Raw genomic sequence first — 13,369 nt, forward strand, 5'->3', positions numbered from 1 at the left:
CGTAAAGTTCCGCCCACACATGAAGCGGATTGGTCAAACACATTCAAAGGGGCGTGGCCGTAAAAGCCGGTTAAGAATCCGATTGGTTACTGTTATAATTTCGTAACTGAAGAAACATGGAAAAAAGAGAACTGACAGGTTCACAGGGCTTTAAGTAATATGAACCGTTCCCTTGTGTTCAAGAAGTAATTCATAAAGAAGGATATTTTATCAATACAAGCAACAAAGCATTATAACTTTAGCCTGACACTATTGAAAACATTACAATCACAATTAATAATTCATAAACGGCACCAGTTCATTTTCACTAGACATTGCACTGCTGACATTTTTAAAGTGGCATACCAGTGTATAAGCATCCAATTGATTTTTATGGAATCAGTAGCTGTTTGTGAGTCTGTAGGTGTGAGACCTGATTGACCTGACATGCCGACCAGAGTTCAACAGGTAAAACACCCAGTAGGAGAGCATGCTCTCTACTGATGAGCGGCAGAAGACCAGCAGCAGCAGCTTCCAGTCCAGGTTATTCTTTCTCACATGGAGGAAGTGAAGCTACTGCTGGGCCTTCTTTACCAGGGCGTTGGTGTTATGGGTCCAGATGCGATTGGCGGACGTGTGGATGCCCAAAAATCGGAAGATGGAGAAATATCTCCACTTATGTTTAGAGGGGAGTGACCCTGTTTGTGCCTCCTGCAGTCCATTATGAGTTCTTTAGTTCGGAGGGCTGTGCCACTGCATATGTCTGTATGTGCCGACTTCTTGAAAGAGTTGCACCTTGACCAGACGGTTCTGGTAGCCATAAAAACAACTTGTGGGATACTTATCACTCCTCCTAGCAGAATTGGTAGAGGTCGTTTAAAACGGTTGGTTTTCTGGAAATAAGCATAATTGTCCTCCTGGAACGCCAAGCTGTGTCCAAGTTTCAACAGTCTAGCTGGTGATTTGAGTTGAAGTTGATGAATTTATTCCATCCACTTTCTGCAATGTACCAGTACCACTGGCAACAAAACATGATGTTACCACCACTACGCTTGACAACTGGTAGTAGTCTTAGGTTTGAAAGCCTCACCTTTGCTCCTCCAAACAGCTCAATCTTTGTCTCATCTCACCTTAAAGATTTTCTCCAGAAGGCATTTGGCTCGTCCATGTGGGCAACTTCAAATTTAAGTTGAGCTTGAACTGTCCATGGTGATATAAAACTTATGCCACTGTGGACACTGGCGTTCCAACCATTTCTAATTCATAGCAGGCTTTGTGTCCTTTCATCTTAAGGTGGCAATTTGGGTCTTCTTCCAGACCTCTGCAAAGCCATGACACAGCCAAACAACCTGTACTTAGAGTTGTTTAAACTGATGATCAAACCAGAGTATTGTCAAACAAATCCTTAGGCTAGCAAAGAGAAACTCCAAATTGTATTTAATCACAATTCTAACAAGAATAGGTATTGACCTTCTCAATTTGTTAGACATTGTAGAACCCTACACTGCACTTCTTAAAAGATTTAAGTGGGTATGTTTATATTTGACCCTTGTGGATCAGAGAAAATTAAAATTCAATAAGTCATTAGAGATATAAGCAGTACAATCATTCTACTCTGGAAAAAGAACACTGCAAAGAATCAATTCAAAGCCCAAAATTACCACAACATTTATACCTGTGATGAGTTTATGTAAACGTCTGACCATCAATGATTCAATAAAGCATATCAAGATATTTTCTTATAGATCATTTTAATGAATGTTGAGAACAGTAAAATCTTAAAAATATATGCATCTCTCTATCAAATAAGGCAGTCTCTTAATGTTGCATATCTGCTTCATGTTCGACACAGTCAGAGAAGCTAGTGTATGTGCATGTGAGGGGCTGGAAGTACATCACAATGACAGCCACAGACCCTTTGTCCTGATTCAGCGAGGTCCCCCTCTTCAAGCAAATTTACCTCAGGCACACTGGTACCACACGACAGGCTGGAAGACTAATGAAGTACAGTGTTTCTGACGCTGCTCACCACTAAGTACGTAAGCAAAGTAAAAAAAGCATTACTGCATCTCAGCTACTGCCTGAAATGTAAATATGTGATAAATACAAATGAAGAGCTATTATCTATCCCTGTCATTTTAAAATCGCACTTTCATATTCAGATGTTCTTATTGTCCTAAAAACATGCAAAACTGATCCGGTTTGCAGCTTTCAGTGGTGTCACAACAGCATATAACACACTTGCATAATATTTTCAGTTTGGCAAAAGCTCATGAAGTTTGAATACTGAAGAATTTTTGTCCAGGTGAAACAGGAAGTGCTCAGAGAAACACTGGCTGCTCTTGTCCTGTTAACAGTCGATACGTTGAAGCTGGCATCGTCTTCAGGTGGATCTGCACAGACAGAGAGAAGTCTCATTTTAAAGTGTAATGAACTTGATTATGTTATTGTGAATGTAAGCATTAGATTACGTCTCACCTCCCCTACAGCGTTTGTCAGAATCTGGATGATCTTATCATGGGGCGTTGCAACGACACTCTGCTCGTTGATTTCAATGATGCGGTGCCCGACGCGGATTCCTCCTCTCTCTGCTATACCACCCCGCATCAGACTGCAAATCTGCAACCCAAGGACAGAAAACTGCATGTTTATAGTTCAGAATAATTTACTTGTACCGAGTGCTACTGACCTTTTAATCCAAACACGTTAATCTCTTAAAGCTATCTGGTAAAAACACTGTTGTTCTATTGCTGGTTGCTGCAGGCTCAGCGCCAAGCTGAAGGGGTACGTCACATAATGACAGATGTGAAATATGGATGCGGACGTACAATGCCATCTTCCACGCTGAAGCCCAGCTGAAATTTCGGATCTGGTCTCCTGATAATTGCCATGGTGACGGGAGGACAGTGGACGATGCTGAGCCTCACATACTTCTTGCTTTTCTGATCCTAAGTGGGGAAAAAAAAGGTGAAACAACAAAAAGGGAGGCGCGATCCAGAGTTAGAGCAGTAAAACTTTACTGAGGAAAATATTCAAACCATTCACCCAAGTGTACCTTTTCACCAAAAGTTATTTCTTTTTGTAATAACTTTTGTGAACGTTTACGACATGTTTTCATCATTACAAGCCTAACATTGGACATTTTATTGGGGTCAAATTGAAGGAAAAGTATGTGCAGGAAGGTGAAACCAGGGATTGCAGCACAATAAGGGTTTAACTTCATTACTTTAGTTTAATGATCAGTGGAGGCCAAAATTATAAAGGAAACTAAAGTTGATAAACTGCACAGCATTAAGTAACTATCGTATTGTGTCTTTGATTAAGTGTTTCAAAGGTATAAACTTCTGTCAACTCGAAACAACGAAAATGTTTGAAACACTGAATATCAGCAGCAAGTTTTGCTTTAACAGTTTAAGTTGACAGATGCTAATGTTGGTCCTGTGTGGACCTACAGTGCCACCTGGTGATCCTAACTTGCATATACAGCACAATAAAGGCATTTAATCTGCAGCACAATATGTTTCTTTTGTTGTTGTTGATGCCTTTCTTCTCAGCTTTATTATGACCACTGAAATTTGAAGTTTGTGTCATTGTGTGTCCTACTTACGCGGATGATGTTCTGGCAGGTGGTGATGGGCAGACCCACGAGGCTTGTCCCATTGATGGACATGATGCGGTCCCCGATGCTGAGCTCACCACAGCGTTCAGCCGGGCCTCCGTGGAGGAGGTTGGCCACCACCACTGTGGGGAGGATAGAGCCCCAGCCCGACTCAACCACCGCCAGTCCCAAGATCTCCCCCGGAGCCTTGGTCATGATTACCTGATCCACAGACACAGAGAGACTTGTAATATATCAGTGGTTGTTTTAATCAGAGCTCGGTTTTTTTTTTGGCTTGTTTTTTTCTCTCTCCTGCAACACCTTCTATTAATACTTAGAACCACTAAAGGAAAGCCCCTGCACACTTCTAAACAACATGACGAGATAAGGAAATAATAGATGAGGTGCAGATAATATAAATAACAAACAGCTGTGCATATATAAAACACACACTTTGAAGTGTGAAGTCTGAAGCAAACTGCAGACCATCTTGTGATGGGATCACACCTGCTGATCCCATCACAAGCTGTCAGACCATAATCACCCACAAACCCAGTCTTTGCTTTAAAACTCTGCTGCACACCTTTAAAGATTTGTGAATGCATCTTGCACGGTTCTGACTCTTGTGTTGAAAATACCTGTTCAAACAGGTATTTGCAAATTTGCCAAATCTACCTTTGTGCTACTTTAAGACAACATGATGACACATTTGGGCATTTTGATACATGATTTGCAGTAAAAGGGGGGCCTGCTTTGGAATAAATTGAACACGTTGGCTAATTAGTCACTGGTCTATCTCAGTGAAACTTTGAGCACCTTCAGCTCCACCTTTTAGTCAGTGCCACCATCTCAAAACCATACATCATAGCAGGTCTCCTTGTAAACGTTCCCTTTCACTCTTGCTGCTATCCTCCTGTCAAAAATCAGCCCTGACACTCGTCTCCACCTGCTCCACCCTGCCTGCACTCTCTCCTGCACCTTTAATTTGCTCTGTGTGCTGCCTTGGTTAGTCCTTTAACTACACAAGCCAAAATTATAAGTCAGCTGTATTTTGTGTGGGTGGCCTTGCAACCACAATCCCTCCTGCTTACTTCTCTGAGGTTTTGAGAGTCAGAGAAGTGGGCCAAGTCTCCGTTGTAGAGTTCCTGACTTTCCAGGTAGTCGCTGTACTCGCCGGGCCTCAGATCGCTGGCCTTGATACCGTTGGCCTGGAGGAACTGCTGGTAAGCCACTCCAAACGCCTGCCCGATAGCCTGGGCTATGATCTGAGCCTGCAAACAGGAGGAGACAGACAAAACTGAATCAGGGTTCAGCACTGTTGTTACAGTCGTGTCTACTCTACATTTAAATGCTAGGGGCATTTGTTAAACAAATGTGTTCGTTTGTAAAGACAAGCAGCCAAAGGGTCATACAACTTGATACCAGAGCATCAACACAAAACACTATCTTTAATGCATTTTATCTGAATTTCTCTGAGAAGTTCTTGCTACACACACATATAGCATCTGCTGTAAACATGAGTTAATGAAAGTATTTTGAAATGATCTTAAACACGGAAAATAAGCTCAGTTTGAAAAAGCTCTGAGCAGACGCGGTCACAGCCTTCAGCAACCCAGAGCTAATTAGCTTCTAAAGGAAGCTCTTCCTCCCATTCAGTGTCGCCAACTGGGAAACTGGGACGAGAGCCAGACGGTTTTGACATTGAGGAGAACTCAGTGGTTGTCTGAGGAAGGAAACCAGGCCAGCCAAGCTGAAGCTGAAACTGCTGTCAGCAACCGACTTGGCAATTTAATAAGAGATGCAAGAGCGTGCAGGGCGGGAGATGCCAAGATACTGAACGCTACATCTATTTACATTATACTGCGCTGCCATTTGAGTGAGGGTGTTCCGCAAGGACATGCGGTAACCAGTCTGTGGGCAAAAGTATGTGACTAGGAAATCTGGAAGAGTTCAAACGGGCTCTGGGAGAGTCCAATGTCAATTTTAACGATCTTAGACACATTTTAATGCCATATATTTCACCATGTACCTTATTTACGGCATGCTTAATGTGTTTAAACATGCAGTAACCATGCAGCAAAACTGTGTAATTAGAAATGAAAGCCCAATATAACAATGAGGCCTTGCTGGACTTGTAAATGAGCTGTTTGGCCAGCAACCAAGCTTCCTGAAAAGCTCTGCTTGGAATCCAGAAATCAAAATATGAGTGCTAAGAAGGGAAGCATCATGCTGATTGCACACTTCTAGTATATGAACACCATATAAAACCCTCCAGTTGACTGACTCACATCCTCAGAGGAGAACACATGGCAGATCATCAAGCACTTCTTTGCAGATGATGACGAAGAGTTTGAGTCGGTGTCACCATCTTGCCCTTTACGTTTCCTTCGTGCCATCAAGACCACGATGTTGTCGATGTCAGCGATGTAAGAGATCATCTGCAGAGCGTGATCCATCATGGCTTCCTGCAAACAGGACATGACAGTGGTTAAGATAAGAAACAAAGACAGGGAGAGGGAGCACGAAGGTCTGGTTTGGAACCAGCATAGAGTTTAAACCTCCTGCAGATAGGTATTACTTAACATTTTTCCTCTTAGAAGCCTCTCTTGTTAAAGACATTTTTACAGAACTACAGGAATTATATGATAAAGATTGGTGTGTTTGAGAGAGCACATCCCAAAGGGAAGCCCAGGCCTTTATCAAAGTAAATTTGAAATTAAGGAAGTTCCTCATTCTGTGTCTTCAAGCAAAGCAGGATTGTCTGTGCACCCTCACCTCATCAAAACCATTTCTCCAGGCCAAATATGTTATCAAGTTAATGTACCAAACCACTGACCTAGCAGACAAACATACAGACCGAAGGCAAACCACAAACCAGGCAGGCGCCTAAGATTAATTCAGGACCGAAACTAACTTGGATGAGAATTCTGAAAAAATGAAAGTAAAGACTGTTGTTTGTTAACATGGAAGCTGGTGGAGCGTTCTTTACGTGAATCAGAAGTGCAATTTCCACAAATATTTGTCTTTGTTTTACATCAAAGTAATTTATAAATGTAATTTTCATTTTACTTTTTATGCCTCATCTGTGTCCTAAATGACAACTTTGGATAATAAACATATATCGCTTGGAAGTAAAAACACTGAATAAGAAAACCATTCATCTTCACATCCATCACTGCAGAATGGAGCAAATGCAAATGGAGCAATGACAGTAGATGACCTACTTCTACTCTCCTAACAATTCAGTAGAAAAAAAATAGCTTCTACTAGAGGCCTCATATTAAATCACCACCCAATTCTATATTAAGGATTCCTGCAGCGAGAGCTCAGCTTGAATATGAACATCAAGGAGTGCAATGCTGCTTTGTGTAATAAAAAGTCACCAGCTGTGTTGGGTATGTTTTCAGATGTTTACAACCTCAAGTCTGACAACTTTTTAACACATTTAGCTAAAGTTCATTCTCTCAGAGTACATTTAGGTTTTTGTCTTCATGTTCCATGAAACCAAGAATCAACTGAACTTTCGCTGAAATCCATCATCGGATTTTAGTGCTACCAGAGACATTTCTTGCATGATACGTACAATATATAAAACTATTACTTAATTATTGTGTAAAATGTCAAGTGACACTATTTTCCCCCAAATGCTTTATGCTATAAGTTAAAGACGGTGCAGATTTAGGGTGGAACCCCAACAATCTGATGACCCCCTTGGCGACACTGGGAATGAAAAAATCCCTTTTACCAGGAAGAGACCTCCTCCGACAGAACAATGCTCAAGAAGGGGCGGCCAAAACCAGAACGAAACAGAGAGACAGAAGACAAAACTAATGGCATGCAGTAGTGATGTATAAGCAGGAGTGACAGGAGGCGAGAGGAAAATGCTCAGTGCTTCAGCAGCGTTAACTAAGGGATGGTTCAGGGTCACCTGATCCATCATCAAACTATGAGCTTTAACAGTTTAAAGCCTGTTTCTGTCTCTCGAATCCAAACTGGGTGCTAATTCCACAGGACAGGAGCCTGGTAGGCCCCAGGTAGGTCTACAGTCTTAGAGAGAAGTGAGGTCTTATGATATGAGGAGATACAAGAGAGGAAAATGAATGTATGTGGTCAGATGAGTGCAGTACCTGCGTGTCAGTAGTGAGCACTTTGATTCTTTGAGTAGAAATGAACAGATCCACTTCTGTCATTGGTTGGGACTCTCCTTCTGGAGCCTAAAAGAACCACAGAAAACACTCTCATATTTAACCTTAGAGGACAGGTACACCACATGTCTATCCTTAACTTAATAATGACATCCCACCTACTTTAAAACAGGTATGTTTAATAAGAAAAAAAAAATCCTTCACTGCAACTATAAAACCAGATTTAACATCATCAACCAATGCATTGCACAGCCAGATCATGATAAAAGGTGCATATTTGGTTATTTTGTTTTTAAAGCACCTTTATTCGGTCCACAGCCTCCTGAGCCTGGGCCATACGAGCATTTGTAGACGGGTTCCTCTCTGATTTGATCTGAGTGGAGCCAAGATACTTGGCACCAAAAATCACTCCATCCAAAAGGTCTTCAGGATCACAAGGACCAGGCACTAAAACATTAGCACATATTACATTAGATATTTGACAAATGTCAAATTTCAGTGAATAATAATAATAATAATAAAAAAGAAGCACACTGAAGTGACTCACCATCTTTATATGAAGGCTGGTCATCAGCACTCTGCAAAGAAGGCACGCACAGCAAATTAGTGAATTTAAGTCCATGAAAAACTGAAAGTACTTCAGATAAGTTCAGTGATGGGTTAGCTGGTGGTAGGAAAAAAAAAGTATTCTGATTATCGTTTTAGTGTTGCTAAGAGAACAAAGACAGCTGAAGTCAGGACAGATGTGTGGTAGCTCTGGAAACCAGTGATGACTGTGTTATTTTTGACATTATATAGCTTCATTAATCAGCTGGAAAAAAAAAAAAAAGAGCAAATATTGGATTAGTTAACTCATCATAACAAAAACGATGGATGACCAAACGTCTCCACCCTTAGTTTTAGTAACAGCACCAACCTGCTCGCTCTCTGCAGTAGCTTCTTCCTCTGGAGGCTGCTCTCCCAGCTTCATCCACACTGGCTCGGGATACTCATCATCAGGCAGTGAAGTGAGGGAGTCATCCCTGTGCCGTTGTTGCTGACCATTCCCGTGATGCCTCCAGAACCTCTGTGCATCCTCCTGGCTGTAGGAAACTGACACCACGGCGTCCACGTCCCCTCTGTGCGGCAGAGAGGTAGGGCGGGGTGTTGCGCCTATCTCTGTGCACTGCAGCATCCCCAGCAGGTCTCTCTGGTGGCTTTCAGAGAAGAGCAGTCCTTTGGTTTCAGCACTGTCCTCTTTTACTGAAGAAGGAGCACATGCTTCCAGCTCAGACCGCCTAGAGTAATGATGATTTGATGGCATCCGATGACTGGGATGCGGCTCTTCCTCCATTAGTTGGAGCTGACTGAGCAGGGTGTGGATATGCATATGGTCTTCATCATTTGATCTCCTTTCAGCAGCCTCCTCTTCACCTCTCTTGTTCTTGTGGAGATCAACATCCCCCAATGTCACCACTGCTTGATCTTCCTCTGCGTCCTTAAAGCCCTCAGCCCTCAATACTCCCGCACCTGCTTCAGCCTCGTCTGTCGATTTCGCCTCGACATCCTCAGCAGGCTGTTTAACGTTTCCGACAAGATCCAGCTGGTTCACGTCGACTGGAGTCAAAATGTTTTTCTCAACCAAAGGAAGCGATACTGACTCACCCAGATCTGCCTTGTCGAGACAGTCAGCTGAGGTGGGAAGGCTGGCATCATCCAGATCGTCTGCTGAACCAGCTTCGCTAGAGGTGTCTGACCTCCAGTCTAAAGGTGGAGGCTCGATCAGGTTGTACGAATCCAGATCCTCTGCCTCTGAACCTGGCAGAGCTACTGCAGCCAGACTGCTGACCTCAACCCCCGAGGCTCCATGAACAGGAACCGGATCACACAGCAGGGAGTCTGCAGATGCAGGGAGGCAGTCTGAGTCCATTCTGTAAGAAAGCCTGTCAGAGAAAAACTGGCATTACTGAGCTGAACAACTGGTGAAGTCAGAGATTTTAAGCCAAACTGAGCAAGCGCCTATCCCCATGCAGTTTTCCACACACAGGAGTGGATAATGGCACGTTGTTGAACCTGGTTATTAAAAAGCTGGAGGGAAAAGATGCTCATGCACGATTACTGCTTGTTGATTTTTCATCAGCCTTCAATACAATTGAGCCTCATATTTGAATCAGAAAGCTTTTAGAACAGTTTGATTACAATAAAAATCTGAATTATTGATTTTTTTTTTTTACTTAAAGAGTCTGGCTGGCTCCATATTTATCTTTTTATCCTGTACACAAATATTGATCAAAGCAGATCTGAGATCAGGGTCATTTTAGAGAGTGCAGACGACTCAGTTATTGTCAGTCCGCTCCAGGATGACGACAAGTCGCACCTTTATTAATTAAACATATCTAAGATATGTCACTGACTCTAAGAAATGCACTCCTGTACAAGAGGTCACATCCATTAAAGGTCAGATGGTGGAACATGTTCAGTGTTATAAATATCTTGGAACAGTAGCTGAATTTCAAAGCAAATTAAGAAAGCTTTATCATTTCTACACTGATAGAATCATTATGACTTTATTTTAATGTGCTCTTATTGCAATCTGCTTTATCCTTGTCTTGGCTCGAGGTTTGTAAAGGACAGAAGTGGTCCAACATGCTGACTGGTGAACCACAGCATCCCTGAACACCAGACACTTACAGTGGTTCGCCGATTTAATTTTTCTTGACGAATCGTACCCTTTCCATTGTAAGTTTCAGTTCTTCCTTCTTGATGATAGTTTTGTGTAAAACAACAATGTTTAAAAATAGCTTTGTTCCAGAAGCCATCACTCAGAAGAACAAATCATAGCGTTGTTACTTTGTGGGGTACATGGTGCTCAAAATTATTATTAGCTCTTGCTTTCTGTATTTTGTACCTTGCTTATCTGTTGCTTCTCTCCATTAAAATACCTCATGACTGCAGAGCAGCTCTGCCTAACAATACAAATAAATTATGCCGAGCCTCAACCAGACTCACAATTCACATGAGCTACCTCCAAAACACTGTTATTAAATATCAGATCTACACAGTGTGTTTATAGTTTCCAGGCTGCATCAGCATGACTGCCTTAGCGAAAAAGTATGCACCATCTATGCACCCTCTTGTCCTCGTTTACCCACAAACACCGAAATAGAAAAATCCGTCTCAGGCTTATAGAAAACATCATGCACTCGAAGAGCATGCAGGCCTATAGTGCAACATCCAACAGGCTCAGGGAGCACAGTCCTTCACATCCATGTAATCTTAGAAATAAAAACTATCAAACAACTATAAATAACAACCATGTAATCGTGTAATTTATTACACCATAAAGATTAGCACCATGGTAATATCAAAACACACCAAACCTAATTTAATAAATGCCATATTTATTAAATATGGTCCTTACTGGTAAAATGTTTTTAATAAACAAGACTCGGGACTCGTCAGCTACTATATTTAAGTCTTTTACTATATTTAACATGTACGTGATCCATCTGGCAGTGCCGTGCATTAAAGAAAAGTTTATGATCCCTCCTTCTTGTACAGATAAGCACACAGATCAGATCTTTTCGACGACGCATCTTTCATGGCGTGAATAATCCACCGTTAGATCAGATAATCATGGCATGTTATTAAAAACACTGGCGCGGTAGTGCAAACAACTGACAGCAGGGTAAAACACACAAACAAGCGAAAATTATTTTCAGGGTGCGAGAAAGACGTGAGTTTGGCTAACCGAAGTTAGCAGTTGAAGCAGCCTCAGGCTAACAGCAAAGCTAGCATTTGCTTAACAGCAGCAGTACTAATATTTCAACAATTCAATCAAAATATGAGAGTACAAGCGGCTAAAAGAGAAGTTTTCACCTGATATTTTAAATCTCTGTCGCGCTCTTTGTGTCCACACTCAGACTCCCGTAGGTGCCACGACAGATGAGTTGACGTGGTTTGGAATTTGAACGTTTTCCAAAACTCTGGCTTCGTTTTATTCTTCATACTAATAATACCGACACTGTTAAATTCAGCAATGTCACATACTCCGAAGATGAGACACTTTTAGTGTTTAAAGCAGAGTTTGCCACTCATTGTTGCTGCTGTTGCCGACTGACAGCTTTTATTTTTCGGCTGACTCTGTAGTCGTGCTGCGTTCACGTGCTACCGCAGCGTCTCACATCGCCACGAGATAGTTTGTTCTTCTTTTAGTTTCTTCTTCCTCTTTTGCAAATTGTGCAAGTCTACACAAATGACTGGACCACGAAGGGCTACAGTCAAATTTCTAAACAACTGATCACAAAAAAACCCTGTACTTTAACCAAATTAAACACACGACACTTACAAAAACCTAACGACGTAGAAGTAATTGGAATATTATATGAATGTGTTTATAAATACAGTTTATGCAGAATTGGGGTCTAATGTGGCAGAATAAAATATTAATCTTATATGTAGGAGTGTAGTAGTAGTTACAAACTCATTTATTTTATTGTTCTTTAGCACATGAAAGCAACGCTCACCTACGCTGACGTCAACGGGATTTACGTTCAAGTCCCGCTCAATCAAACGTCGAATTTTTGATCGCGAAAGAAGGAAACTTACAATTATTTTACGTGCATTTGAGTTTATATTTCAAACGGATTTTACCTAAAACGGTCACATAAGAGACATCATGAAAAGCTATTGAATTCAAGTGCTTATCCCCCCGCCACACACACACACACACACAATTTGGCCCATGAATGAATAAATAAATGAATTCTATACAAATGTATTTACAGGAGTGCCTGGCCTTTTGGGGTTAGACTGCTGCCACTTCTCAGATCCTGGTTAAGTGGCACAAAATAAAGGGATGGAAACTTCGCCCAAAATCTACCCCCACGAGAACTTGTGTACGTTATTAAATGATCTGAGAAGACAAACAATTTAACATTTTATTTTATTTCTTGAAAAACAGATAATTTTGTTCCTATGATATAAAATTATATTACATTTAAATTAGCACACATTTCAGACACATTCTATTTCATTTCACCAGTCATACAAACATCATCGTTAGCGGACAAAACCACATTCAAATATTTGGACTTTGAGTGGTAACTGTGTGGTAATGTTTTTGTTTTTTGTTTTTTTAAATGAAACTGAGATATTTCTCCAGTTCTGTGACAGCTCTTCAATGCCTGGGAAACTCATTAACCAACCTGGTTGATACAGTGCAGTGTGAACTCGAGGACGTAACGCGTTGGAAAAAACCTGATTTTAAAAATGACTGAATGCGGGACTGAAGTTGAAACAGCTCAGTCACCACATTCATAACACGCAATACTATATTCACAGTTTGTATGATTCTATGCTATATTTAAAGCCAGTTGCGTGGAGTGTGTCTTAAAGGCAATCATTTACAATCCCATTCCAGAGTGCAGACTGGGAGAGGCTCCAGCCTCCTGGTGAAACTGAGCTGGATAAGCAGTTAAGAAGCTGGGTGGACGTATTCCAGAGTGAAGCTGACCATTAAACAGGAACTTTAAGGCTATGTTACCACTGGTGTTTCCTCAAGAATCAAACTGTGACCTGCCTGACCTTTCTTCTCTTTTGATGATTCTTTAGACAAAATCATTAAAAACAAAAGACAAAGAAAAAAGTTTTACAGCAGAAGTTCCCT

At 41.4% G+C, this 13,369-nt stretch overlaps 1 protein-coding gene across 1 annotated transcript; it reads right to left on the reverse strand.

Moving 5' to 3' along the window:
• Nucleotides 1-1,713: 1,713 nt before the first annotated feature.
• Nucleotides 1,714-11,897, reverse strand: LOC102205321 (amyloid beta A4 precursor protein-binding family A member 3). The gene is made up of 11 exons (XM_005730250.1): nt 11,581-11,897; nt 8,639-9,644; nt 8,270-8,300; nt 8,024-8,169; nt 7,705-7,791; nt 5,866-6,042; nt 4,669-4,848; nt 3,587-3,799; nt 2,808-2,927; nt 2,458-2,598; nt 1,714-2,372 (listed from the first exon to the last, which is right to left on the reverse strand). The coding sequence occupies exons 2-11, from the start codon at nt 9,629-9,631 to the stop codon at nt 2,301-2,303; spliced, it is 2,160 nt and encodes a 719-aa protein (XP_005730307.1). The 5' UTR covers nt 9,632-9,644; nt 11,581-11,897; the 3' UTR covers nt 1,714-2,300.
• Nucleotides 11,898-13,369: the final 1,472 nt, after the last annotated feature.

Source organism: Pundamilia nyererei, unplaced genomic scaffold, assembly GCF_000239375.1.
Source record: "Pundamilia nyererei isolate P.nyererei 1_Seehausen unplaced genomic scaffold, PunNye1.0 scaffold00036, whole genome shotgun sequence".
NCBI classification, from domain to species: domain Eukaryota; kingdom Metazoa; phylum Chordata; class Actinopteri; order Cichliformes; family Cichlidae; genus Pundamilia; species Pundamilia nyererei.